General features: G+C 40.8%; 3 protein-coding genes and 1 long non-coding RNA gene across 7 annotated transcripts in view; 2 read left to right on the forward strand and 2 right to left on the reverse strand.

Moving 5' to 3' along the window:
* mybpc2b (myosin binding protein Cb) overlaps nucleotides 1–11,606 on the reverse strand; it is a 22,693-nt gene extending 11,087 nt beyond the window's left edge. Inside the window, exons 1-4 of one of the 4 annotated variants that reach the window (XM_047609211.1) lie at nucleotides 11,486–11,584; nucleotides 6,303–6,320; nucleotides 3,438–3,458; nucleotides 2,069–2,092 (exon numbers count right to left, since the gene is read on the reverse strand). In XM_047609211.1, coding sequence (XP_047465167.1) covers nucleotides 2,069–2,092; nucleotides 3,438–3,458; nucleotides 6,303–6,320; nucleotides 11,486–11,507 — 85 coding nt within the window. In that variant the 5' untranslated portion in view covers nucleotides 11,508–11,584. Of the gene's footprint in view, nucleotides 1–2,068; nucleotides 2,093–3,437; nucleotides 3,459–6,302; nucleotides 6,321–11,485 lie in introns of all 4 variants that reach the window. The other 3 variants (XM_047609212.1, XM_047609214.1, XM_047609215.1) reach the window with 3 other exon arrangements.
* Nucleotides 11,607–17,632: 6,026 nt separating this feature from the next.
* Nucleotides 17,633–19,091, forward strand: LOC125022619. Its single transcript, XR_007114465.1, has 3 exons — nucleotides 17,633–17,723; nucleotides 18,605–18,650; nucleotides 18,958–19,091. It is a non-coding gene; the product is annotated as an uncharacterized LOC125022619 (long non-coding RNA).
* Nucleotides 19,047–20,971, reverse strand: LOC125022618 (tripartite motif-containing protein 16-like protein). Its single transcript, XM_047609438.1, has 5 exons — nucleotides 20,491–20,971; nucleotides 20,354–20,386; nucleotides 20,210–20,272; nucleotides 19,951–20,093; nucleotides 19,047–19,881 (listed from the first exon to the last, which is right to left on the reverse strand). The coding sequence occupies exons 1-5, from the start codon at nucleotides 20,540–20,542 to the stop codon at nucleotides 19,459–19,461; spliced, it is 714 nt and encodes a 237-aa protein (XP_047465394.1). The 5' UTR covers nucleotides 20,543–20,971; the 3' UTR covers nucleotides 19,047–19,458.
* A 2,086-nt stretch (nucleotides 20,972–23,057) lies between these two features.
* On the forward strand, nucleotides 23,058–26,410 carry LOC125022483 (stonustoxin subunit beta-like). Its single transcript, XM_047609168.1, has 5 exons — nucleotides 23,058–23,239; nucleotides 24,806–24,838; nucleotides 24,922–24,984; nucleotides 25,075–25,217; nucleotides 25,523–26,410. Exons 1-5 carry the CDS (start codon nucleotides 23,191–23,193, stop codon nucleotides 25,949–25,951), a joined length of 717 nt encoding a protein of 238 aa, XP_047465124.1. The 5' UTR covers nucleotides 23,058–23,190; the 3' UTR covers nucleotides 25,952–26,410.
* The last annotated feature ends 452 nt before the right edge of the window (nucleotides 26,411–26,862 follow it).

The raw sequence follows: 26,862 nt of genomic DNA on the forward strand, positions 1-26,862 counted from the left end.
TAACTGTCAGGGGTAACATTACTGATAGTAAAAAACCACAAATTGTTGAAATTTTCCCTCATAAAACAGTTTGCACTTGCTCAACCTTCATTTCCTACTTTGTTTCATGCTCCGGATTTTCCTCCGGTCACACTCCTACCACAGCACTTATCTTTTCTCCTGTTCTGTATTCTGCAGCTCATGCTGAGCCCTGTCTGGATCATCTGCAGCACAGTATACCTTTCCTCCCTCTGGGCCAATGTTGCCACAGTCGGAGGAGCTTGCTGAGTCTGACATTCAGTGACGGGCACTGATGAGATGAGATGCACACTCAGAAACGCTCAGAAAAAAATAAATGGACAGGAATCGACCGAAAAACTTGCAGGACAAGCATTACTAGACTCACGAGGAATTGATGGAGGTGACATCCAGGGTAGTAACTAAACTTAACATTTAATGACCTCACCCCGGAGGCTTCACGCCCCCCTCCCTTCTCGCCTTGCCAGCAGAGTTTCAGATCAGCAGCCAACCACTCCTCCATGACAGCCTTGTTGTGAAGACACAAGAAAGACATGCCACCTTTGGATGAGTCTGTGGCTTCGCACCTTTCCATCTTCTGCATGTCACTCAGCAGCCTAAAAAGGAAACACCATCCTCCCGGTCATCTTGGCCAGGCTCCCATTCTCCAGTCTACCAGACTGAACTACAGACCTCTTCTCAACATGTTGCCACTACACCTATTGTCAAGCTGACCCAGGTGTCCATGAGGAGAAAGGAAAAGCTTGTTAAAGTCTGTGTTTCCCGCCTCAGGCACAGCAGCTACTGGGTAATTCACACATATTTGAAAGGCACCCCAAGGAATTAGCAGCCTTCACCTGCCTGAAGCCTTGACACTTCCATAACCCAACCTCCATCCAACCTCCGCAGTTGGTCAAAATAGACCAGACGTTCAGCTCATCCGGGAGCTGTGGCCCCTGAAAGACCATAGGAGTCAGGGACAGCCTCGTAACGTGAACAACCACTCTTGGATTTCACTTGTGAAGCTGATAAAATGCAGTCTCAGGACCTAGGAATGCATGGCCATTGTCAAAGACGACTTGACGCCACGTACAGGATTTGTGCTCTTCGGAGGAACAGAGTCTGACAATTTATTGGATGACTTTGGTGCTTGGACGCTCTGTGATGTTGCGTTGAGAAGCAATCGTAAAACGTGTCATCACATCAGATGACACTTGGTATGTTAACAGCAACAGCTGCCATTGTTGCAAGATGAGCGTTGCACATGAAAAACAGCTGTGTTTCCACTCACTGTTTGAATTGCCTGAAGGACAGAAGTGAAATAGAGCTTGTATCATAGGTCACAGGTGGGAGGGACAGGACACTAAATAAATTCTGTTCTGCTAAAAGAACATAAACAGAATAATTCGCCAGTGAGGTGTCTGGCAGCAGTTGGGTACACAGCAGGTGAACAAGATAAGCATAGCATCCTGCACTGAACTACCTCTTTGTTTTCACTGTCGCAGCCAAAGATCTGGTGGGCTGTATGCATGAGGTGTGAATTATTCTGGGGTTAGCCACCACTGAGTTGCAAGTACCAAGCTGCAAGCTCTGAGAGGGAATTTAAATCTAACTTATGAAGACTTTAAATGTCCAGTGTCTTAAATGTATTGACAGCTATTAGGTTAGATTGAAATGCAGAACGTATTTGTTCTACGGTTCCATGTATAAAAGTGAAAGGCCCTCTCTATAGCCACTACTGAAGAAACATGTCAGTACAATATGGCCGACAGGAAGAGAACCTGCCCCTTTGATGAGAAGAGCTCATTCTAAGCAAACAAAATATGTAATTTGGAAAACACCCAATTTTGCACATACATATAAAAACATTAAATCAGTCCAAACCAAAGTAGTCAAAATTATTTCAAATAATAAAATGTATCTAGCTCCATTAACTTACACTATATTATGTGACATTTTGACTCGCACATAATATCAAGATAATGTTATTAACACTCAAACTGAACAGTGTGGAGACGAAAAAGGTAAACCACCAACAAGCACGCCAGTATCAGTGTCGCTCTGTTCTTACCATCCCCATCAGTGTCTGATTCTGCTGCAGACAAGGAAGCAAACGGAACTGAAAAAAGCAGCTAGGAAGCAAATGCTTGTTGTTGCACAGAAAAATATACAGTTGCAAAAGAGACCGACAAACATGGCTACAACAGAAGCACCATGCAGTACCACGGTTCGTCAGAACATTCAATCCACCTTAAAGAAATGACATGTTTTCCTTTTGACAGGTTCAGAGTTACCACATGCAGAAATAAATACAGTGGATAAACGGAACACATAATGCTTGACACACATTATATCGATTAATTCTCAGGAATTAATTGGTGAAGTGGAGGTCATTCATTCCTTACAATGGATGGACGTTGGACATTATCCTGCTTACACCATGGTCCCAATCCAAGTAATTAAATATCAAGACAATTCACTCCTCACAGCAGAGACTTCCACATCTTAGCTAATGCACAAGATAGAAATCTAATGTTATATTGTCCAGAACTGATAACAAGATTTCCACAAAGAAATCGCAGGCCATGTGTGCTGTCCACTGCAGCCTGAATTAACAAGTTAAATAACAAATTGGATGTAAGATGGCCGTTCAAAGTATGTGATATGGACTATCAATAGATTCAGGCTGCAATTAGTTATTACAACGTTGCGTTTAACAGTTGGCGATGTGGTGTCCAGAAGATGAGTCACTGGAGGATTTAATGTTAGATTGTTAACGCGCTGCAATAAATTGTAAATGGAGGCTTTTAAACGGCCGGTGCATCGCGGCTATGCTGTTGTGTAGGCGTTGCTATGGTTACCCACATCAAATACAGCCTGAGCCAGGGTATTCAACAGTGGACAAACAGTGCCACTGGAACTATTTAATGGGTTTAAAATACCAGCAAATAATCACCCTGCAGCCAATCAGAATGGAGTACTGACCCAAACCATGGTATAACAATACACATCCCACTTAGTAGATAGTAGAAACACACAGAAAACCAAACATAAAATCCTTGGAAATGTTTGGAAATACTCTATGTTGCAGATTTACTACCGTAAAACTAAATGACGGTTAAGTTCACTCATACCATATACTATACAGTACAGTATATGTATATATCAGTCAAGTTGGGGCGGGGGCACCATAAGGCATTCCATGTAAAATTAATAATCCTGTTATCTATGTCATACTAGTAGCATAACAGTGCCTCTTGAACACATTTATTCATCACAAAAACATTATGTAGGTCACCTGAGACAGACCTGAAAGTCTCTATAAAACATCCAAGAATCATGCAGGTACACACACCGTGTGGCACATGTATGCACTCATACTGTATGTGAATGCATTACATGGGTTATAGAGACAATTCACCCACAGGCTTCTGTCTTACCTCCATCTGCAGGGGGTGCATCTAAGGAATATGAATAGAAATTATCTTTGGGTTCCACTTTAGACGGAAACCATTCTCTGTATTTAGTAGTGAGTGTAAACTTTGTAAGTGGAGCCCACCATATTTGTCTGGCTATGGTTCGACTGGGCAAGTAAGGTTTATTTTTTTATTTTTTCCAGCATTTGACAGGACATACAAAGGAAAAAAGAACAGAATACGATAGCAGGGGACTGGATCAGAACAAAAACACGTAGCAACAACAACAACAACAAACACAACAAGCCAGTGATACAACTAAAGAGGCAAAATAAAAGATAAAAGAAGGACCAGTAATAAAACACAAATAAGACAGGAGTAAGGGGAATCAGTCATAAGTGTGGGTGAGTGAAGTGGTTTGTGGGCTAAACCTCATGTAGAACTGAGGAGAAAAAAAAAAGAGTGATAATAATAAGCAACTGAAAAAGGAACGTAGAAAACAAAATAAACCATAATTAGATTGTTAATGTTTTAAGATGACATCAGGTTAAGGGCATGGGCTGACAAGCAGTAGATGTAAAGCTCTGAGAAGAAGAGGGGTCCAGGTTGCTTCAAAATAATGACTTGGTCTTGGTCTTGGTCTTGGAGAGCGGCTGAGAGTTTTTCCATAGAAATGTCCTCTGGGAGGATATTTAACCAGTGTGATGTGCTGAGTTCGTGTCTTGTTTTCCAGCTCCTGGGTATGGTCTTTCTGGCAGTGGTTAGGGCTATTAGTATTGGGTGTTGGGTTGATTACTGTGAGGTCTCCAAGTAAACAGAGGTCGGGGCCTCATGGAAGGATGCATCCAAAGAGATCTGACAATTTGTTCAACGACCCACCCAAAAAGTTTGTACTGGTGGGCAGAGCCACGTGGTTGTCTACAGTGTTTAATGTGCATGATGAGCAGGTGTCTGTGGATTACATTTACTTTATTTTGTGTGTGGTGAGGTGAAGTCTGTGGAGGAGTGTGGGATGCGATATGGTTGTGTCTTGGTTTACTAATAGTCTGTATAGTTTGGTATTTTTTATGTATTTTTAATCTCAAATAACTCTTCTGTCAGTACTGGTGGTTGTAGATTATTGTTAGTTATGTTGATTTTGGCATTGAAAACTCATTGGAAATACTGTAGATATTGATCAGTCCTAATGCCAAAGGAGTGAATTAGATTTTCCAATGAGGTTAATTTGTCATTATGGAAGGTGGTGTAGGTATGTGATTCCTTTTTCTTTCCAGGTGACGAAGTGTTGGGGGTGAATGTGTCTGTGTGAAGTTCGGGCTATTCCAAATAGGGGTGTATTTGCAGTGGATTTGAATAGCTTATTGATTTTCCACCACGCAGTCAGAGCTGTCGAAATAACTGTGTTATTGAACGCACCGTGTAATTTTAAACTTGCGTTAAGGAACGGGAGGTCGGGTATTCAGATGGGTGTCCATTGTGCTGAGCACAGGTTTAGAGACAGAAGGCAAAAAGATGCAACCAAGACCCGCAAAATATCTATTTCTGGGAACAAAAGCAAACACTTAAAGATATTTTCTTTCACTTCCCATGCCTGAAGTGAAATGTTACCCAAAGGTCAGTGTGGCAAACACTGAAATGGATCTTGCCGCAGGCAGTCAGTGTATGCAGTAAAAATCTACACCAGTGGCTTTTCTTATAACCGCCATACATATTTCTCTTCAAAATAAATCAAAATGTATAAGGAAACAAGAATATTAATTTCAACTAGACTGGTCACACACACACACACACACACACACAAAATTAAAATGCGAAAGAGATTCACTTTTATGTGGTAATATGCAACACACACTTGTTCAAAAAACAAGCGATCAGGATTTCTGACATCAGAGTGGTTTATTGTGATGATAAAGTTGTTAAACTTGTTAAACTAGGAGAGGTTTTAGTGTTGCATGCCGCAGGCTAGCTAAGTAATGCAAACACGCTGAATGCGAGTGGCATGATGACTGCATTATTCCCCTCAGAAGCTTCATGTTGTCTCATGATTGACTTACAGGCGTAATGTCTCCACTCAGTAATTGCTCAACTTATCATCCATAGCAAAAAACACTTCTGTATTATTTGGACAATTTTCGTGAATTATTCGTTAAAATTGTGTTTTATTTATTTATTTCTTTTTTTACGTTTAGTTCAACTCAAACCCACTCCGTGTGAGATATTATTATGTGTAAATGCTTTGAATCACTTACAAAAAAAAAAGAAAAAAAAAAACACAAGAAAATCAAGGTCGCTCATCCTCTTCAGCTGCCTCCGCTGGCGCTTAGGGTAAGAGATCTTCGTTAGGCGGTGCAAATGCAAAGTAATCCCACGGTAGCCCCATTGGAAAACAAATATAAGAGACACTCCAACAGCTGAGCAAAGCTGAGCAAATGCATCATTAGTGTGGAACACCTGAAAAGCCAGACTAGTATCACATGGCCACACTCTAGCACGGCTTGGACACTGAAGCATTTTTCTCGGAGCACCATCTGTGTAGCTATGTAATTTGTGGACAGTTGGGTAAACAGCTCCAGTGATCTTATAATGTACGGTGTAAAAGATTCTCTGTGAAATGCCTAGAACCCGACAGCAGCTCTACGGGTGCCTATACAGCAGCATGTTGGCGGACATGAATAAAATAAAGGTGCTCTCCTGACAGAAGGTTTATGAATAAAAGATTCGGGCCATGCTGATTACACGACATTAGAAGTTGGGGAATATGTTTGCCTGACACAGGCACTTGTCGTGACGTTTGAGTGAAAATGTGAGAGCTGTAATCACGTCACTGAGTGATAATCCGAGGCACACATAAAGGGTCAGTAGGTAAATGCTGGGGAGCAGCTGACTTACCCTCTCCCGCCGGTTTAGCTGTGAAACACAAACAAGAAAACGATTAGAAGCAGGCAACACATATTCAGCTAGGCTAGTGTGGTTTTTGTTTCTCTTCTATCGTCCTCCTGTTTAAACAATTTGATTGGTCTGGCAGTTCTGCCTGATCAGTTCCCAACAGAGTGATTCCAGACCAACTTTCCCACACAAAACTTTTGTGGGCAGGGGAAATTAAGGCTGGCTTTCGAAGCTACTGCATATACGCTGCATGAATATTGCCCACGCTCACGAGCATATACGAATTTATCTGCTTGCTTATCTCTTCTCCTCTTCCTCCCCTTCAAGTTCAGTCACATCTGCCCCTTTTTCTGTCTCATTTATCCTCTTTTTATCTATTTACATTAGACACAGAGCATCCTCAGTAAACGGATGACATGCCAACCTGCACCCTTAGAAAATACTAAATCAGTATCAACAAGCTATTAAATTATATTATTATATACAAGTGTAACTAGAGAGGTGTGTTTTGAGGCACCCCTAGTTTGATTGACATGCCCGGTCTGGAGTGATTTGGGCACAAAGCCAAATCCACCCCTCACTCACCCCCAGCTCCTCCTTTAAGGGTGCGATAGCCCATAAAGAGAGGGCTGCTGATAGGTGATAAAATATTAGCACGAAAGTCTGTTGACAAGACACTACCTTCTGCAAACAAGGGACAGGTATGCGCTGCAAAATGTTAAAAAAAAAAAAAAAAAGTGCTAGATTGACAACTTTAGCTCAAGAACTTCAACCGTATAGACATATATTTCTGTTCATATGTTGATAAAGATTTATCTTTAAGGATTTAAACGTTGGATGATTATTCTCTCTTCTAAATCCCACCTAGTTTATGATATTGTTTGTCTTTTATTTGTGCGTTCGGACTGATGGCATTCAGGAATCTGATTTCATAGTGAGGCCAGTGATCTTCAACCGTAAATCTCAAATACAACCTGTCAGGCAAGAGGATGTATTTCATATACAGCCGACCTTTATGTAAATTTCTGTTAAGCTGCGTAACCTCTGGCACACATTTGCTGACATTCTGATCTAGAAGACTTCGGGCTTAATTTGAGCTTCAGGGGAATATGGGAGTATGGGAGCATTGTTGAAGCCTAAATCTGGTAAACCGAAATACTCAACTGAAATAGAGGCATATAATATACCCAGATACCCAGCTCAGTGCCTGTTTATGGGTCAGTAGCAGTAGCTGGTAAAGGCCAGGGATGGTGTCTTATGACCTCCCTGAAGTCATGCCACATTCTCTTGAGCTGCAGAAAGTTTCCCTGAATAGTCATCTTGACCTTGTGCACTTTGCTGTTCACATGGGAATTGTCATACATTTCTGTCCAAAATAGGGGTGGTGAAATGACAGCAGTCAACAGTCAATTGTGTCGAACGGTGAAACTGTGCCTACATGTAAGAAAAGTCCAAAGGTTAGGCAGCTTCTTATTTTCTCAGCACGAAGTTATCCTCCGGACATCCTCAGCACAGCAAGTCTTTGCTATAGATACGTCCTACACCCTGTACGAGGGTTTAACACCTGTATTGAGTGTAAATCTCCACCAGCATCTGCTAAGTAAATCCACCTGGGGTGAGAATCTTGATCATCTCCATCAAGTTTGTGATAAAGCCGGGTGATGAACTTATGAACAGCTGCTCCTCAGACTTTGAATGTTCCCCTCAGACACTAATCTGTGGGTTCATATGTAGTAGAGCCGTATAATTTTTAGGATTTTTTTTTATGCGGGTGTAAATGTATAAATAAAAAAAAACTTTCTTTTATTTGTGTTTGTCAAGGATTTATGGTTCCTGTAGTACTACATATCATTGTATATTTGTCCTACTTTTTTACCTGAAGGCTTAACTCACAAAGAAAATACTTGCGTTGCTTTCTGTTTAAGTACTGCACGTCTTCACCTCACTGTTTGTTTACTCCTTTGTAAGTGCTAAAAGTCTGATTTACTGCGTGTGTAAAGGCCCAGACGCAGAGACAGGTATTAGGTAGCCTGACCTTAACAGCCACATGAGGGTCGGTAGTCTACATGCAACGCTACACTGACTGAATATTTATGAAGATATTGGCACGCATAAAGCATGAATGCATGCTCATTAGATCTGCCATAAACAAACACATATATATGTATAACATATATAACTTTTATCTGTTTCATTAAAGTTGGAGGTATTTGTGGTGTGTTGTAGCCGTTGACTGTATGTAAAAGCAGCCTGGGCGAGGTCTAAAACAGGAAGCCTCCTCGAGTAATTATGATGTCATTAGCTAGTTAGCTAGCCCCTTCTCAACACTGTGCTTTTGAGGTTAATGCTAGGATGAAGTTGGGTTCTCAGTCAGATTCACCCCTCGCCCCCGGCCCCAGCTCATCCCGCTTGTCCAATTAGCACCACTGAACTTGAACTCCATAAAAACAAGACTGCAACAGCTAAATGTCAAATTTAAAGCTTCTAAAACAGTAGTCTACAACCAATCGGAGACGTCACTGTGCTCATCATGTACACACTGTCCATGCATCTGCATGAACAAGATGTTGAGTTAGGACTGGAACAAACCAACTGATCCAACTGTGATATTAAAAAAAAAAAAAAGTAAATTAAAGACCTGCCACTCACCATGGAAGAGACAGCAGATTTTGCTTTTGGCATCACAAATTAATTTATTGTCATTCACTCACTGAGAAACAATTAATCATTTTGATGCAGAGGTTTTCTCTATCCCAAAGGTTGGAGAAACTTCACAGAGCAGTTTTGCGTCAACTTGCCCTTATAGTGTTTCATCGGGACACAGCGATGAAAGCCATTACGACCATGAATCCTATCGCTTCCAACCACCGACTACAAAACTGTCATGTGCTTGATTGAGCACATGGGAGTAGCGCCACATTCAGCATGGAGCATCGGGCCTGCTGACCAAGGAGGAACTTTCTGGGTGAAAGTGACGTATTACGTAATGATTTATCTCCACAGTGCCTGCGAAGGTGTTGCAGCACAACCTGATACATTAGGGTGTGGAAACCTCTATGAACTTAGAAGGGGGGAAAAAAACTAAGTGGAAAAAGGTCAAGGCTTAGTACAGAGTATTTTTAGCTGTTAGTTGAGGTCATATTCCATGTTGCTACTAAGCAGCACAGAAAATTCTCTCAGAAAAAAACAGAATAATTCATATTGTTGCTAAAAAAGTAGTGATACACTGTAGGTTAAAGGCCAGTGCTTTCTCATGGGATTATTATTGGACATATATACTGTAGTTGCAGAGCTGTTAATAAGTATATTAAGTATTGCTATAAAAAAAAAAAAAAAACACCAAGTAGGGCAACAAACTAAGCTGTGACAGGTTATCTAAAGCTTCAGACTAAAAGCTTTGCAGCTGAGTTTGGCTTTCAGAAACAGAGCGGTGGGTGTTGCAGACATAGAGAGAGCAAAGCGGAATTGTATCCATATCACTCCAATAAACACCGAGGCTGAATATGGTAAATAAATGTTGTGCCTGGTTAGGTTTCTGAGATAAAAATAAAGAGGGTCTGGTCGCGATCTGTAAACAGATTACAGAGGAAGACAGCAGCAACGGAAAATAATTAAATATTGCAAAGAAGAACTAGGTACAATGTGCTAACGAGTCCAGCAAAGCCTTTCACATTGACTATCACAACACGGTCAGCGTGGAAATTGGATGAAGGGGTATGAAAGGCTCAACACTCTTCTGTGCAATCGCGGGCTATAAAGCTCAGCTGTCTTCGCAGACTGGTCTGCTGTGTCACCCTCTAATCTTAGGTTTGTATCATCGGCTCAGTGATTTAAAGTCACGGACTCAAAAGCATTTCAGTGTTGGCTGATTTGGCGACGCAGCAAATGTGGTTTAATAGTAGAGGGCAGCAAAACAAACTACAGTGGCTTTGATCAAGAAGGCAGGCTACAGTGGGCTATTTTTCTGTTATTCTGTGATTAAACGTGTTCTGATTTTATGAGCGAGCAAAATATACACAAATAAACACTGGATGAGCTGAGTACTTCACTCAATGGGGGTGTGCACCCTGTCGCCTGCAGCTCTTCATCTAACAGCTCACTGCGGCCGCGTCTTGTTTTATCACTCCCTGAAGTATTTCAAATTGATCCGATGTCAAACAATGCCAAAAGAAATGACTTGAATTTATTTTGATAAACAGTGCTAAACACTCACTGATAAACATATTTAAATTTGTCATATATCTTCGGATGATGATTTAACATTCTGCATTTTAGCATTGATTTTATTGAAAATAGTCAAGATTGCAACTTTCAGGTGATATATTAGAAGAAAAAATATTAGTCATTTTAGCACGACATTTTAAAAAGTTAATTATTTAGTTTTACTAGAGCAATAAGCAGATTTAATCCAGTAGTGTAAATTGCTAAAGCTAATTTACCACAATATTTTCTGGCTGCTTTCCAGTTCAGTCAATAAGAAGGCACGCTGCGCTGATGTCATTAGCATACTGACCCCAGTGATGTAATAACTGTATGATTATTAATGGAAACAAACAGGCAAAATGTTTTAGCAGCAGTTTTTCCTTCACATTTTACTCCGTCTATTCTACCCGTCTTTTCTAACAGTAACTATTAACGGTCCCTCCAAAGTGGACAAGATTTGAGAAACTGTCAGCAAAATAAACATGTGTATTAGTTACGCTTCTCTGTCCGGTCATTTGATACGTTATCCCTGCTATAGCTGTCAGCTCCTGCTGAGAGTCACATGGGGCAAAACCTGAACCCTGCGAGGTTCATCACTCCTCTCACAGAATGTTTTAAAATTATTGATATGGTATGTTTGTATTTGATGCCATTCGATCCTATTTACCACCACATTGCTTTTATTCTATTTTCTCAAAAATACTATTATTATTTATCATATTAATTTTTTTAAATAAAATATATAGGTGTTTTTTGTGCTGTTTTCCTTTTTACAGTTGGACTAAATAATCACTGATTTGTTGCAAATATAAGAAAAAGTATCAGGGAAAAAATGATATGATCCATCTATTTCTGCCACAATCTATATTTACCGTTGTATAAGTTAATATTCTGCACCAAGCTAATCTACAAAGCATCAACACTGGCACTGAAATCCAGTCAAATTACAAGGAATTATGGTGTTACAAAAAGCATCCTCATACCTTCAGGGACTGGCTCAGGCATGGTTATTCCTGTGTCTCCTCTTCGCTGCTGGAAGACTGAGGGCTTGTGGGGCTTATTCCTTTTATTTCTCCCCTCTCTCTGTTATTCAAAGCCTTCCTGGCACTCAAGTCCCCCACACCCTCCCGTGAACGAGAGTTCTGGAGAGACTGATGACACCCCTGAGCAGTTCAAGAGGAGAAGCGTGAGCAAGAGTGTGTTAAGGAGGAGAGACAAGAGCATGAGGCGGTGGTGAAAGGGTCTTACACTTTATGCGATTAATGGGCTGACTAAACCTGTTGAGCTTTGATGTTGGTGGGAGAAATGAGGAATTCAACGAGATGACCAACGACTGATCCAGTTTTTGACACTTTATCTTGTGCCTTATGGCACAAGGCTAATCTTGTAATTATCGCCTGTAACCGCCAAAGGATCAACAAGCGTTTGAAAACTATTTTGCGGTTTCTTTAAATACTTAGTGGGCTTTAGATGTGCTCCGCTGGCTGGAGAAGTGAATACCACAATACAGACAACTGACACAACATGCTGTTTGTAGCCGATGCATGACGAAGCTGAATTGCGCTGTAAATAATTGCTTCCTCATGAAGAGTTTAAAAGATTGAAAATACCAGCAAATTGAGCATATTTTGTTACGTTTTGTGTTTCCGTCTTGTACAGACAGATTTTGCTCGCAAATCTTCTTGATGTGAACGGGAAATACGAGGGTGGACCATCAACCTGTTAGCTTAACTTAGCCATAAAGACCGAAAACAGGGGAAATTAGTATTAATGACATCAGCAAACAAACACCAATAAGGAACACTTTATTACAGCCCGTGATGATGTGATACAAATTAGTCTTTCTCCAAAAGTCAGAACGAGTCAGGAAGTGTACAATAAATGTAGAAATATCAAGTTGTTAACATCACAGGAAGAAGTAATCCAAATCAGTTTACCCTGAACCCCTAATGATCTGTGCGGCTTCCTTGTCTATGACGTCATGTTGAAACTTGTACACACCAAAAGTCACAAAAGTATTTCCAAATATGGTAACAGCACCACAACACAAATCTTATTAAACTACAGATGCTTTGGAAACGTTTTTCCATTACATTTTTACGACCCATATTTTATCACTGCTGGTAATGATTGACAATCAAATGTGCAAATGCTGAATGCACCCCTGGTAGTTCTATGGTCTGTAACCGGCAGCCAATAACCAGCCTTGGTGGCAGACTCACTGGAGATGGTCAGCTGGCGACGACCGACAACTGTGTACTTTTACAAAGTTGCCGTTTGTGCCAGTGCCTGTCTGCTTTTTCCTGGCATGCAAGGGCGCCAAAGTTCAAGGCATGTCTTCATCACTTGGTGTCATCTACCCCTTCATTCATCACAAATGTGCTTGTGTCAGTCGGAGCCACGGAGCAGACAAGTTCCCTGCTGCTGGGGTTAAAGTGTGAACGGGGCAGGAATGTTAGCCTACGACAGGGACTGACGCGGTATGGAGAGCCCAGTCTTTATGCTAAGCCGAGGTAATGGCACGCTGGTTGCTGGCTTAATAGTCGGTGTGCGGAGATGAGGGCGAATGTGGTCTTTTCACCTCACTTTCCAACACCTTACGACACCAGAAAGTAAATGTCAAACGGCTGCTTTATAACGCCCTTTGGGATTAATGCGTTTATTTGCACAGTGATAGTCACGGAGGCATAAAGCGGCGAACAGTAAAGTGCACATGTGAGAAGAAGAGTGAGTCATTTAAAATAACCTTGATGCAAGAAATAAAACCGCTCTGCAGTTTAGAGCCATGGCACAGACAGCCGGTGCATGTTCAGTACGATGATGCGTGCGTGCAAAAGAAATAAAGACAGATGAGGAAGGGCAGCATGTATTTTAAGTTTCTCCTACAACTCTCTTTCTACCCTCAGTTTAGGTAGAAAAATCATCCTAAATAGTGATGAGATGAAGATTCATTGGCATCATAAAAAATGTGTAACTAATGCGATTAGCCAGTGATTAGTCCGAAATATGTGAAGCCACAGTTTAATGGAGAGTCTACGAGAAGAAATTCAAATTCAATTTAACTGAAAATTTACTTTGCGTGGAAAGGTGTCGAGCTGATTTTCAAAAGAAATGCTGCAATGAACTTTTCAGGCCTCCAGCATTCAACAGCTGTGAAGCTGACAAAACCCAGGAGAAGGCGGTCAGGATAAAGTATGCATACTGCATCTGGAGTCTGGAGATGCTCACCAGTCCTAATATTTTTCTTATGTGCATTTTCATTTCCTTCCTCTCAAGGTTGATGTAAACAACGTAAATTGTATTACAGAAACTCTAAAAGACAGACTTTGGTACTCAGATTTCATCTTTTTATCTACTCTCTTTCCCGGATTGTATAAATTTCTCCATTCCTGCCATCCAGCCATTCATATTTATGACCGCCGGAACAAATTTGTAGGCAGACATTTCATCAAGTTTGCAGATGATTCAGGCATTTTGTAGTTATCTTCCATGAGGATGCTTCACTGTGTTGTTGGTGACTTAATAAATCTGAGTAAGTAGTTTACAGGCTGCGCCCCTCACAGCGATCTGATAAGAGAATTGAATTGGAGGACAACTATAAATAACTGGGGACTTTTATAGATAGCAAACTTCACAAAACGTCACAGAGATCATTTGTGATTTGCTTTTTATTTTCCCCGACAGAAAATGAAATCTTTTAAAGACAGCTAACATCATGCCCTTGTTTTACTAGACCTTATTGCCTTAGCTGACTGTGAGCGTTGCAGTTGTTGAAGGGAACGTTGGGAGAAACCCCAATATAGTTACTGTGCTCTGAGCGACACACAAATAACTCAAATCTGAGACAGACGCGGAGACACGTGCTGGAAGACGAACGCCTTTTTCCGCGTGCGTAGGAATTGGTGGTCGCTGGTGTTCCTTCGCCATGAATACATTTAACAGCAACGGATGAGAATCTCCTTCCTTCAGCAATAAGACAGCGTAATTTCGACGAGAAAAAAACATCAGCAGCGTTTCCCTTCACTGCAACAGCTTGATAATCTACCTTAAGACTGAACAATTACTGCACTGTCTGGTGGGCAATATGGGTATATTGGGTTGATTTGTGTATTATGGTGCTTTGAGTGTAGTTTTATTGTTTGCATAATGCAGTCTCATTGGGTTGTTTCACTTATTTATGATATATGCTAACTGTAATTCCTGTATGTGTAGAATGAATAAACTATAAAGATGTTTAAGAGATATTTATTAATTATAAGTATATCCATAATAGACACCATGTGAGATTCCAACACATCTTTATTTATTATCCGTATTTATTAAGTAGAACACGAATCAGTCATCTGGAACTTGAAATTACAGTGATGTAAAGTGGTCCCCAGTTTTCTATTATCAGTTCAAAGTTTGGCTTATGTAGTTAATGCAGTCTATATTGGGCTTATGCAAGTATTATTATTAGAAGTGTGAGATGAATCCTATAATTGCCCCATGGAGTTGAAGGAATTTAAAGTCAAAGTATAAATAGTTTTCATCACGGTCAGGTCACCCTAAATCAATGTATGACACTATGGCTCCATCTTGTGGCAGCATTTGGAAATGTCATCAAATTTACTTGAAGTTAGTTTATAACTTGGTTGATCCTTAAATCGCTTTATTTAAATTTAAATCTAAATCTTAGATCTAAAATTCAGACAGAAACATGCAAAGCCTCGCTGGAGAACCAGACTGTGCAGAGTGACCAACATTCATGTGTTGTGGTGGCTCAACTTATTTAAATTACAATATAACTGCTGTGAATGATAAAATAAATGGCAATATACACTAACTTGCCTGTTCATTAGGTTCACTGGTGAAAACCAATGCAGTCTAAAGCAAGAGTCCTTCATATTGTTAATGTTGTAACTGAGTAAGAAGTGGTGATTTAACTGTATGAAAATTTCATTTTGTGGTGCAGCTAAACTGTTTGAATTTAACACTAAATTGTTCCTGTTATTTAGCCTAACCCACTTATTTAAAAAGGGTTGCAAAAATAATTTTGTGACTAAGTGAGTGCATGCTATATATCCTCATTTTGTACCAACGTTGCCATATTATATAATAACAGCATAGTCCCATCATTGATTTCTCACTGATTTGGAGTAGATGAATGCTTCTCTTGTTTATTGAGTTTAATTGTGTTTTGCATTATGTTTGGTTACATTTCATGCTCCACAATTTCTGCTTGAGATAAAACAATGCTAGGTATTCAGTCTCCTCATTGTGCATTGTGTATTTTGCATATTATATATACAGAGATGCTATTTACTGTAAACTGTATTATGCTAGAGAGTGTATTAAATGTAAGTTCATAATTTAAAAGATTATAAACAGAAGTGTGTTTAATGAAAATAACTTACCTGCTTCAGGAAGATCGCTGTGCGCCATCTGTGGTTTATGCTGGATTGTGTCCTGGTAGTGTACTTAAGCAGAGACATTTATTTATTATTTGTTGCATGGTGAGGGATTGTTCTTGTGTCATGTCACAGTGTTATAATATTTTGAGTTGTTGCTCAGTTAAGCCATGATAATTGTTAATTTATTTTTTTCGGCCACATTTTTGGTTACCTATGTAACCATACTGAGACTAAGGCACTGTTGCGAGTAAATCATTTTTGTAGTGGCTGAATGAAATTTAAAGAATATGTGTCTTACACAATTCATGCCACCCCACAATGCAATTTAATGGCACTAAAAACTGCTGCCTCCAACAGTTCAATCAACAGGTCTTGGTTAGGAATATGAAGCTAAGATTTGGTGTGTGACTTTCGTATTAGAATGCAACAATTTCAATAGCATAACTAATGAACAGCAAGTGACTGTACAATGTCATTTTACCGCTTTAGGCATACTGTATGTTTTCTGTTCAAGATTAAAGAGGAAAATAGCGGACTACGCTGATCATTTGTAGTCAGTTCTGCAAAAACCCAACAACTCTGTCTTTAGAAGAAATTCACTTTAAAGCTCTAGCAGACTTCACAAGATTAAAACAACAACGAATACTTATTTTATTAAACTACTTTGTAAATATGAACACATTATAATTAAGTGAGAAGCAGGACACCTAGTGGCGGTTTATTGAACCGCAGCAGGAGCAACAACTGGTTGAATGACCAAGTAAGTCAAACCACCAGTAACTTAAGCTGGAGTGGGTTCAAAATGCAGACGCATCACAAAAAGACACTAGAAAGTAAAATTAATACGGGAAATCTTTTAAAGTCGACTCGTGTCCGCCTCTGCACTGATGGTAATTTTGTTTGTACTACTCTCTCACACTGCTAGCCAACTACTCTCAGAGAAAACACCAGCTAGCATAACATGCTAGCATGGTTCCCATTAGCAACGCTGGAAACTAACTAGCTAATAAGCTAACTCTTGTTTCATTTGATGTCTCTAATGTATGGTTGTTTTGTTATTAGATATGAGGGCGAAACCTAAATGCACGTATGTTACATTCCTGGACAGGCCAACATTAAAGTCACTTACCACGGATTATTACACTTGATGTTAATTCCCTTTATCAAAGTGAAATGCCATTTCTGACCAGCCACAGACGGGTGTGTGCCGCAGTTTCACTCATCTTGTGAAGACGTAGTTGCTCCAACTGAAAACAAGTATAATTTCAATCAATTGTGCGACGCCAAAGGAACTATAGTTACAGCTAATGAAAGCTAATATCCATTTGTTGAACTGTGATCTTTTTCTGGGTGCCAGTGTTTTATAATTCAGGCTACACATATATGTTCGAGTAAATATGTATGTTTTAGGAAAATATTTTTGTAGTAGGCCGAACAGTAACATACCGATCAAGCACATCATTATGACCACCTTGCTAATCGTGCCTCCAAAACAGTTGTGACTCATCAAAGAATGGACATGGGTCTTCTGAGGGTGTCATGTGGTGTCTTTGGGCCCTATGTGTTGAGAGGAGGGGTCTCTGTGGATCAAGCTTGTTCCAGTTCATCATGCATACATCGTGCATACATGTCGAAGTAACATTCGCATGAAGGCCAGGTCCTTCATAAACACTGAATTGTCCCAAGATGGTCAGTGTTATGTACTTCTCTTAACAGTGGTTATAATGTTGTGGCAGATCTGTGTATACAGTCGTACTGCGGGCGACCCCAGCAGCTGACCTATGAGGGGTCGGAAGAGCCATGACTGCCTCATTACTGGTAGATCCAGGTCAGTTTTCTATATAATTTATTACTAACATGCTTTTCCTAGAATGAATAACTACACTTGTTTTCCAGGCTTGCTGTTTCTAATGATAGTCTGTAGGGGGAGACAAAGACAGTCTTTTTTGATCGGAGGATGACCATGGCCCTTAAGGCACTCTGGAGAAAGCAAACAAACAATCAATAACACCACCACTGTCACCAGCAACGGAGATTATTTAGAGTATATTGGTTAGAGTTGTGTAATGGTCTGTAAAATAGGAAAAACAATATGCTACTTGGATCTACAATATGCAATTTACCATTTATTTACTATTTCTTCAAGGCCTTTTCATCAAAGGCCTCACAGTGTGAAATCATGCTTGAGTAACACAATGAAATTCAAAATTACTGATGATGGTAGTTCTGCAATGTTCTTTTTGTTGTGTATGCAAGTCTATAATTTAAAACAAGACTTAAGAGACAGACTTTAAGGTTGTCATTGATGTCTTACATTAATGCTGACCAGAGACACTTTCCCTGCTCACTCAGCCTGAAAACTGTATCATACTTACAATGTGCAAAATATAATGAAAGCGAAACTGCATTTTGCTCCTGTTCACCCTCATCCACGTTTTCTGCAGCAGAGGTTAGCGACACATTTTAGACTGATGATCTCTCTGCTCTGATATAAATGATGAGACGAGATAAAAGATTGAATCTGAATTCTCATCAGTGACCTCAACACTGAGTCTAGCCCTGTGTCTTCTCTCTCGTCCATCAGCTCCTGTACTCCATTCAGTTTTCTCTTGCACTGGCCCCGTTTGAGTGCTCATATGCGGTCTTGTTTATGGCCTCCCAGGATCTCCTTGCATGTCATCAGTCTAATCCTCTGGCTTCCCCTCTCAGTGTTAACAGGGCAAGGTGAAGAATGAAAGATCCACAGCAGCTGAAGGTATAGTTCAGTTTGAATGCTTCTCCTGACATTGATGGATTACTGTTCCCGTTCTGTGAGCTTGTATTTATAAATTCTGACTTATCGCCCCAGTGTAACACAAAGCAGTGGAGCTTTGCGCAAGAACAGTGTCTTGTTTATCCTCTCGTAAAAATCTGCCCTGGCTGTTGATCGATAGGAGGCTCATCCAGTATTTTTTTTTTTTTTTTAACAAGCTAGCATCACCATACTGGAGCTCCTGGATGGGGTAGCCTTATTGTTTTAAAAACTCTCTCTGATGGGTTTTGATGTTCTTGCGATGTTGCAGGTGTCGGCCCTCTCAGCAAAATTGAAAGCCTAATCATGTATCATGAATTCTGGGTTGATTTGTTTTCACAATCAAGAAAGAAGCACACATTGATGTCCCATGGTTTATTGTGTCCTCTAAACAGTTCAGGTTAGTCCATTGTTGCTTTACACATAACTAAAGATAATACAACACATTTATAAATTAAAATTTCACACATTTATACATTAAAATTTCACACATTTATAAATTAAAAATTCAGTTGCATACAAGAGATACAGAAACTGTGTACACCACTCCAATATATAGAACACTAATATACATAACATAAATCTTGTATCCACACAGAATAAAAATGAGTAAACAGCAGCTTAATAAATACACATTTTTATACAAAGATTCCATATTGCTTAGCCTGTGAATCTTTTTTTTTTTATTTGAATTATGTTGCAAACACATAAAGGTATTATAGAGGAAGTTTTATTGGAAATGAATGACAATGGCAATGTGAAGCGTTTGACTTTACTCCTCTTTTTTAACTAACACACACGATGACTTTTGTCCTACCCAGAAACCAGCCAGCATCCTCCCCTGGAAGGTTCTCTTGATACGGTGCAGCAGTCGGACCTCCTTCCTGCCGTTGCCGCCTTCTCCCTCTTCTTCAACTGCGTAAAAGTTCATCACACCAGCTGGGTGATCAAGGTACACCCCCATAGTGGTGCACTGTGGAACATCCCAAATGTCTGTATTGCTGCCATTGAACCAGACTTGGTAGTGGGACCCACCCCACCCGAGGCCCCAGGAGTGTTCGTTTTCTCCCAGTCCGCTCTGCCCGTCACTTCCTCTCCTCGCGGCGCCTTCATAGGCAACTCCAATAACCACCCATCCTGAATATTTCACTTCCCAGTAAGCCCTGAAATCCAGGATGCCTTCTTTGCAAAGGACCTTAAAGAAAATTAGAGAAGTATTAGTTGTGTTTAAAAACACAATTTGTGACTACATTTCAAGACCTACCTGAGGGACATGCTCATATCTCTCTGGTCTATCCAGCACAGGACAAGTGACATTATCAGTCATGCGTGACACCTTGGACCCACTTTCTGTAATCCATAGCATCTTGTTGGCTGTCTTGTCATCCAGGGAGAGGTTGATCCAGTCTGTGGGTGATGTAGAATTCGTAGACAAGACAGACAGGAAGAAAAACTTGCACTGTGACAAGTGGAGGGGAAAGTTTGGCAGAGCTATGCAAGCGAATTCGAAAGACTGGTCTCACGTTTTAGGAGGTCAGCCCTGCATGTGGGCTCAGGGATGTTGGGCTCATAGGCTGGGATATTTTCTGAGTGATCAGAAATGCCTCATTATGAAAGGGCAAGCTGAAGGGAAGTGAGACTGTGTGAAAGTAAAAGAAAAAACTTACCTGTAGGAGTAGCCGCATGTTTGGATTTAGCTCCTGTGAACACAAGGAGGAAACATGACTGACCCTCTGGGTATCGAGTGAACACCTCTTTAGCTTTTCTTCACCATGGAGTATTATCGGCAGAGGACTTCACTCACCATGTCTGCCGGCTGCGTGCACGATTGTTGTATTGGGATCACTGGTTGGCATCTTTATCAGTTATTACCCTGCAGAGGTTTCTTAAATGTCGGCGTCTGTCAGTGGCACACTGCCACAGTGGTGCCAGTGGTCTCTTTAAATACTCCCAGAAAAGCATTAAAGTATTAAAGGTTTTGGGGGCCTCCTGGGACTCCCTGAGAGTCATTTTGGTAAGGTATGTAGAGATGATGTGCTTGCTAATGGGCGTGCCACAGACCCTGCCAAACCAGGATACGAAGGTAATTGCCAACACCTTACGACCTGACTCATATATCAGAGGAGTTCAGTTCTGAATTTGTCTCGATAATTACCCTGTCATATCATTGTAATCAAATACATCTTTGAGACCTTTTGAAGCCTGTTTGCGGACATAGGGATTGTACAAGAGTGGATAAGGAGACACTTCAGGGTAAATTATAGCACCACGGCACGTTGACAGCATATCTACCCTGTAGAAAGCTTTTATACCTGTGTGCTGCGTGTTGGTCTGTAATGAACTGCATTTTTGGACCAGTTCTTTCCGGTCTGAACCAATGTGATGCCTAGTTACATTTCTGGGGAGATGCACGTCAGGTCCGGAGTTTAGTCATGGCTACGCCATCAACGTGCTGTGGTGCTATAAATTAAGTGTCAGAAACAGTGATGCAAGGAACAGAAACTCACTTCAGTGGGGTTTCGTTTGAGTGGACTTGGCACTTTTTACAGAGCATTACATTAAGTTAATTATATAATCCTTTTAAAACCATTTCTTTTCCACTATCTTTTCATTTAAAGGCAGATGTTAAGGTTCCAAAATATAACAATTTTTTGTTTTTTTAGAACAAACTTAAAAAGATGATTGCATATTGAAACTTCTTCAGATTCTATAAATTCACTCATCAGTCAGCACTCTTTCACGAGCCTGCTTTCTCAAGTTTATTTACAGTCCTGAGAGATGAGAGTCGAAGGAACTAATCTGCAAACCCATTATCAACTTTCCTCTTTTTATTTTCTAGATATTCAGAGGGCACTCGGTTCTGACACTGTAGCGCCCGGCATGTGCTGTTTAGTATGTCGGCTGTGCCACAATTATTGCCTCAGGCAGTCATCTGCAGGAACGCAAGAAGGACGGGGCAGCCTTGACATTAGGTTAGCCAGAATGTTGGGAACAGACACGCAGCCCTGCAGTGGAGAGCTGATCTCGAGAAAAGGGTCACTGACATGCTTTTTCTTTGAACCGAGTCCGTGCGTCTTAAGCTTTGTTAATGGCAAACAACTGCTGTGAAAATGCAACGCGAGAATGTATTTAACTCAGGGATGACAAACCACGAAACCCCCGGTCAAGTGACAGTGAAGCTGAAGTTAAACAGTGAACAGTGAACGTGTATTTGGAATTTGCTTGTTTTTTGTCTTAAATTAGTTTTATTAGATTTAGATTATTATTAGATGTTATTAAATATAATTTATTAATTTGATTATATAAAAACTGCAAAAATAAGCCAATAGATATTTTCAAGTTCATGTCAAGTATCAAATTAATAATTTAAAGACAAAAAAATTACTTCTTGATATAAAGATCTGATATTTCCTATCGTTAAATTAAACCAGAAAAACTCATTGTCATTAACTTAGTCTTAGTCCGGCCAAGGACCCTCAAACTGATGGAGAGATTAAGTACTATATGTATTCTATAATAAACTCAGCCCAGTACATTGTTATGACCATTTTGCATTCAGTATTAAGCGAATATTATTATTTTTTTATTTCAAACAACAGTAGGGTGTAGGTAACATCTTCTCACTCCATTTATCCCTTTCCTAAAATATGCTGGATTCAGCTTAATGTGTATTTAAAGAAATTTAAGTTTGGGGAGGAAAATGGTGTGGGAAAATAAAAAAGTTATATATAAAAAATGTTTAATCAATCAAAGATTTTGTGAACCCCCTCCAGTACCTCCTGTTGAAGACCCATGTTTCCCATGGTTTTAAACATTTGAAGCAAGAATAGTAGTAACACTATATTACAGCACACTGACAGTTACTATTGCACATATGTTTACGTTTAACATTTTCAAGTAGTGCACAACCTTACGTAAGTTTCTTCTTCCGTGAACTAGCACCTGTTGAGCCTCTCACTGCTTGACGTCCAACACCCGAAAGTCTCCGGTGATTAATTCCTTTCCAGTCGCATACTTGGAATTGGTGTGTGAGCGCATGTGTGTGTTTTTTAGCCCGTGTATGTTTGCACTCACAAATCATCTCATCCACCATCAGTGCATCAGTGGCATCACCGTGCGCGCGCTTGCGAGGAGATCGGTGGTGGTGATGCAGACGGCGGGGTGGGGTCTACTCTGTAACGAAGGGGCAGGGGGGCGCCCTGCAGGCCCTGAAGCATCCATCTAACCTTTTTAAGGAAGAAACATACGTACACAGCTCAGATTTCAAAACCTCCTTCCTCCCACTCTTTTCTATTGGCAACTTAAATCCCGCGCACGTGTCCGCAGCGCTGGCTGTCATTCCTGCCCCTCTGCGTGGCATTAAAGGTATATAAGAGGGCAGTAAAGCTGTCACACAGCCAATCCAACACAGTCTCATCATACGCACAGAGACCATTGTCATCAGGCCGAGACAGGCTCACTGCCACAGCTCTAAGAGTTAGTCCAGCCTCAAGCCGGTGTCAACATGCCTGCCACCAACAGGATCATTTCTGAAACCCGGAAGTCAGATAAAGGTGAACTTGATTTTCTACACTTTTTTTTTTACCCCCTTTATCTAATTTTCTGTCAAACCTTTAAATAATAATGCGGCATGTTTTAACGCTTTAAATGTGCTGATTTAATAACCTCCCTGTGTCAGCACCACTCACGCCTTTTATTACGCACTGCGAATGTCACGGGAGTGTGCGTGTGCTAAAAATGCAATAACTCACTGGGTGATTTCATGCTTGTCATTATGATGGGGTGTTTAATAGTTTTATAGCCTGTGAGCGGCGTCTGATTACAGAACGTTGAACGCGCTGCACTTGATATATTTAACGCATGTGCGCTGTACTGTCTTGACAATGGAGGATGTTCAGCGGGATTGCGAGATGTGCCAGCGTCATCTTAAGAAGGGAACTCATAGGGCGAACCAACAGATCCTTGTGAAGATCGCCAGAGTGCGGCTGAGGAAAACAAGCTTAAAAAACAAAATGTTTTAGGTATGTCAGGTTGTAATGAGAGCAGACAAAGAAGTTATTTTCACCAACTTTTTCTATATTCAGGCCGAGGTCTTAACATTCTTGCATGTGTCTGTCAACCTTCTGTCCTATAAAGAGATGAATATCCACTCATTTGGGAATGACACGCATTCTGAGTGATACAAAAATAGCCTTTAAGCTCGAAAAACACGGATAATGATGACGAGCAGATTTACACCGCGTGGCCTCTCCTTGAACTCGGTGCTCGACACTGTACAAAATTTGCAGTGTTACACATATTCTAGTTCATATAAAGCTAATAGTCTGAGATCAAATGCAGGAATGGATCCAGTAGTTTATTTTGGAGGCGGCATTGCTTGTAGATATAAGTAACTCCCACTACTTGTATTTGTCATTGTTGACATCTTAATGCTGCGAGGATTAAGTGTCTCCTCTTCTTTATCCTTGTCCTTAACAAAACACACAGACTGCATGCTTCCACTTGATACCATAGTATCATTTACTAAACTGGTGTAAGTGCTAAGCCACTTGTAGCCACTGGCATTAATAGGTTATTACATCAAGGAAAGTATGAAACAATACCTCTGCCTGATGTCAAATTTGAATCTAAATGCTGCATCTGCTTTACTGATTTTGGGGAAAAACAAATTGGATTCGTTGCAATTCATCCGACTCACGTAAACACTTGTGCTCTGGGACAAAATTTCAAATGTGCTTTGCGACCTTTTTGGATGCGTTTCCCCGAATCTCCGAGTTATTATTTACCCACGTAAGCCGGCGTTGGATCTACATGCCCTGCCGATGTGATACGTGCGAACAGATCGCGTCGCGCTTCTCATCTGATAATCTGTGCCAAGCCTCACGCTGAGCTCCGGTGTGACTGAAACCTACAACTTGTGAGGTGTCATGGCATTTCCAACTGACTGGCATGAATCAACCGCTGGCTCTGGCGGAGCATGCGAGTCACTGACGTGATGACTTGACCGCGGCAGATGGTTTTCTAAGTATACACCGTTTTGTAGAGGCTCGCTCCGTCACCTGTTGAGGAGCTTGAAACCATCAGGAAGAATGTTAATATTGCTGTTAATATTTTTGCAGCGAAGAAGGGCAAAGCCGGAAACCCAGCCGCAGGTAAGACCTTAACCTTGTGGTGGGGCCTTTTGATTTTTGAATGTTTTGTGAAAACTAACGGTTCTTCATATTTGATTTCTCAGAAAAGATCCCAGTCTATGAGCCAAATATCCCTGAACCCAAATGCAGAGCTGATCTCATCAAACGTAAGAACGTCACTTATTTATATTTTTTATCCTGTCACCATTTGGTCCAAAACATAATCCGCCGTTAAATCGGTGTTTCTGTTTGTTCAGACTGGATTCCTTTATCCTTGGATGACAAGACAGCCAATAAGATGCTGTGGATCACAGAGGGCGGCGCTAAAGTGGCCCGTATGACGGATAATGTCACTTGTCCCGTCTTGGACAGACCGGAGAGATATGAGTGCACTCCACAGGTACCCCCGCCATGTTCCTCCACAAATTCAAGTGTGAGTGTGTGATTTTGGTCTGAAATTACAGCATGTAAAGTGAGATGGAAGTGCCACGCCGTAGCAGGTGGAGCCTGAGGTGATTTTTAAGAGGCGGAAACAGCATGATTTACCAGAGGTCCCCGAGGTTATTTAAATCCCGTACTAACTGGTATGGCGCTGCAAACCAGAGAAGGCAAGGCTGCTGTAAATTCTCGTCAGTGGCAGCTACTTTAAATAACACGTTATGTTAGTTTACTTCTAAATTACACTTCTCGCCCACTTTCCATAAGGTTCTTTGCAAAGAAGGCATCCTGGGCTTCAGAGCCTACTGGGAGGTGGCGTTTACAGGGTGGGTTGTGGTCGGAGTCGCGTACGAAGGAGCAGGAAGGAGGAACACCGATGGATCCTGCGGCCTGGGGGAGAACGAGGAGTCCTGGGGTCTCGGGTGGAACGGCTCCAGCTACCATTCCTGGTTCAACAGCAAAAGCACAGAGATTGCGGAGGTTCCTCAGTGCTCCGTGATCGGTGTGTATCTCGACCAGCCTGCTGGCATTCTCAATTTCTATGCTGTGCAGGAGTCGAAGGAAGGAGAGGAGGGCACGGGTGTGAAGGAAGTCGCGTTTTTGCAGCAGTTCAGGGGCTCCTTTAAGGAGAAAATGATCCCAGGGTTCTGGGTGGGGATGCAGTCTCACTGTGTGATTTTAAAGAAGGAGGAATAAACGCTTCGGTTAATATCAAACAGTGTGAAGCTCACATGGCAGAGCTCTGACTGAATGATGGATGAAACTTTATCATACGGTAATACAGCTACTAACATGGCAGCGTGAAACAGAACGACTGAACACAACAACCGGGTCTTTTGACATTTGCCCTCCATGTTATTGGAACTTTAGATTTAAAGCGCACATGCAATACAGATGGCTTTCTTACAGTATCTCTGATGCAGAAACAGTCAGTAGTTTGTATATTTCAAAAAGGGAGCAATCAGGTAGGGATTCAGTAAGGATTCATCCTTTGACCATCCACCTTTTCTGAAACCACCGGACCATGCACAGTTTGTACTGATGTATTTCTATGTATATTTTTATTCCTCCGTTGTAATCCTGTGTTTTGTTTGCAATGAGTGTATGCCGAGTGTATGTTAAATATGTACAAGTTTCAATAAATAATGAGACACACTTTCTCCTTGTTTGCTGATCTGAATATTGACATCTGACAGATATGTCAAAATCTGTGCTGGGCATGTCTAGATATACTGAAATAAAATCAAACAGATGTATATTTTGACGTTATCCATTAAGGTGAAATTATAGCAGTACAAACTACCCACATAGTAAATATTGGAATTGATGAAACTGCAAGAAACACTAAAAAATTAAAAAAAAAAAAAGTTTAATTTCAAGCAGATGTTCTAAATGATAATGCCAATTAAAACTAGTTATTCTCTACTTTGAAAAGACATTTGTCACAGGCTCTTGTACATCTAGTTTTACTAAGAATTAAGAATGAAAACTAATTGGACTGTAGTGGCCGTAGATCGTAATCTGCCACCCAGTTCACATTGCCTTTGTCTTTTTGTCGCTTTTGTGTGTAATGCGGTTCCTCTTCCTCCTGCACCACCTGCGCTGAC

The sequence above is a fragment of the Mugil cephalus genome, chromosome 16, assembly GCF_022458985.1.
Source record: "Mugil cephalus isolate CIBA_MC_2020 chromosome 16, CIBA_Mcephalus_1.1, whole genome shotgun sequence".
NCBI classification, from domain to species: Eukaryota; Metazoa; Chordata; class Actinopteri; order Mugiliformes; family Mugilidae; genus Mugil; species Mugil cephalus.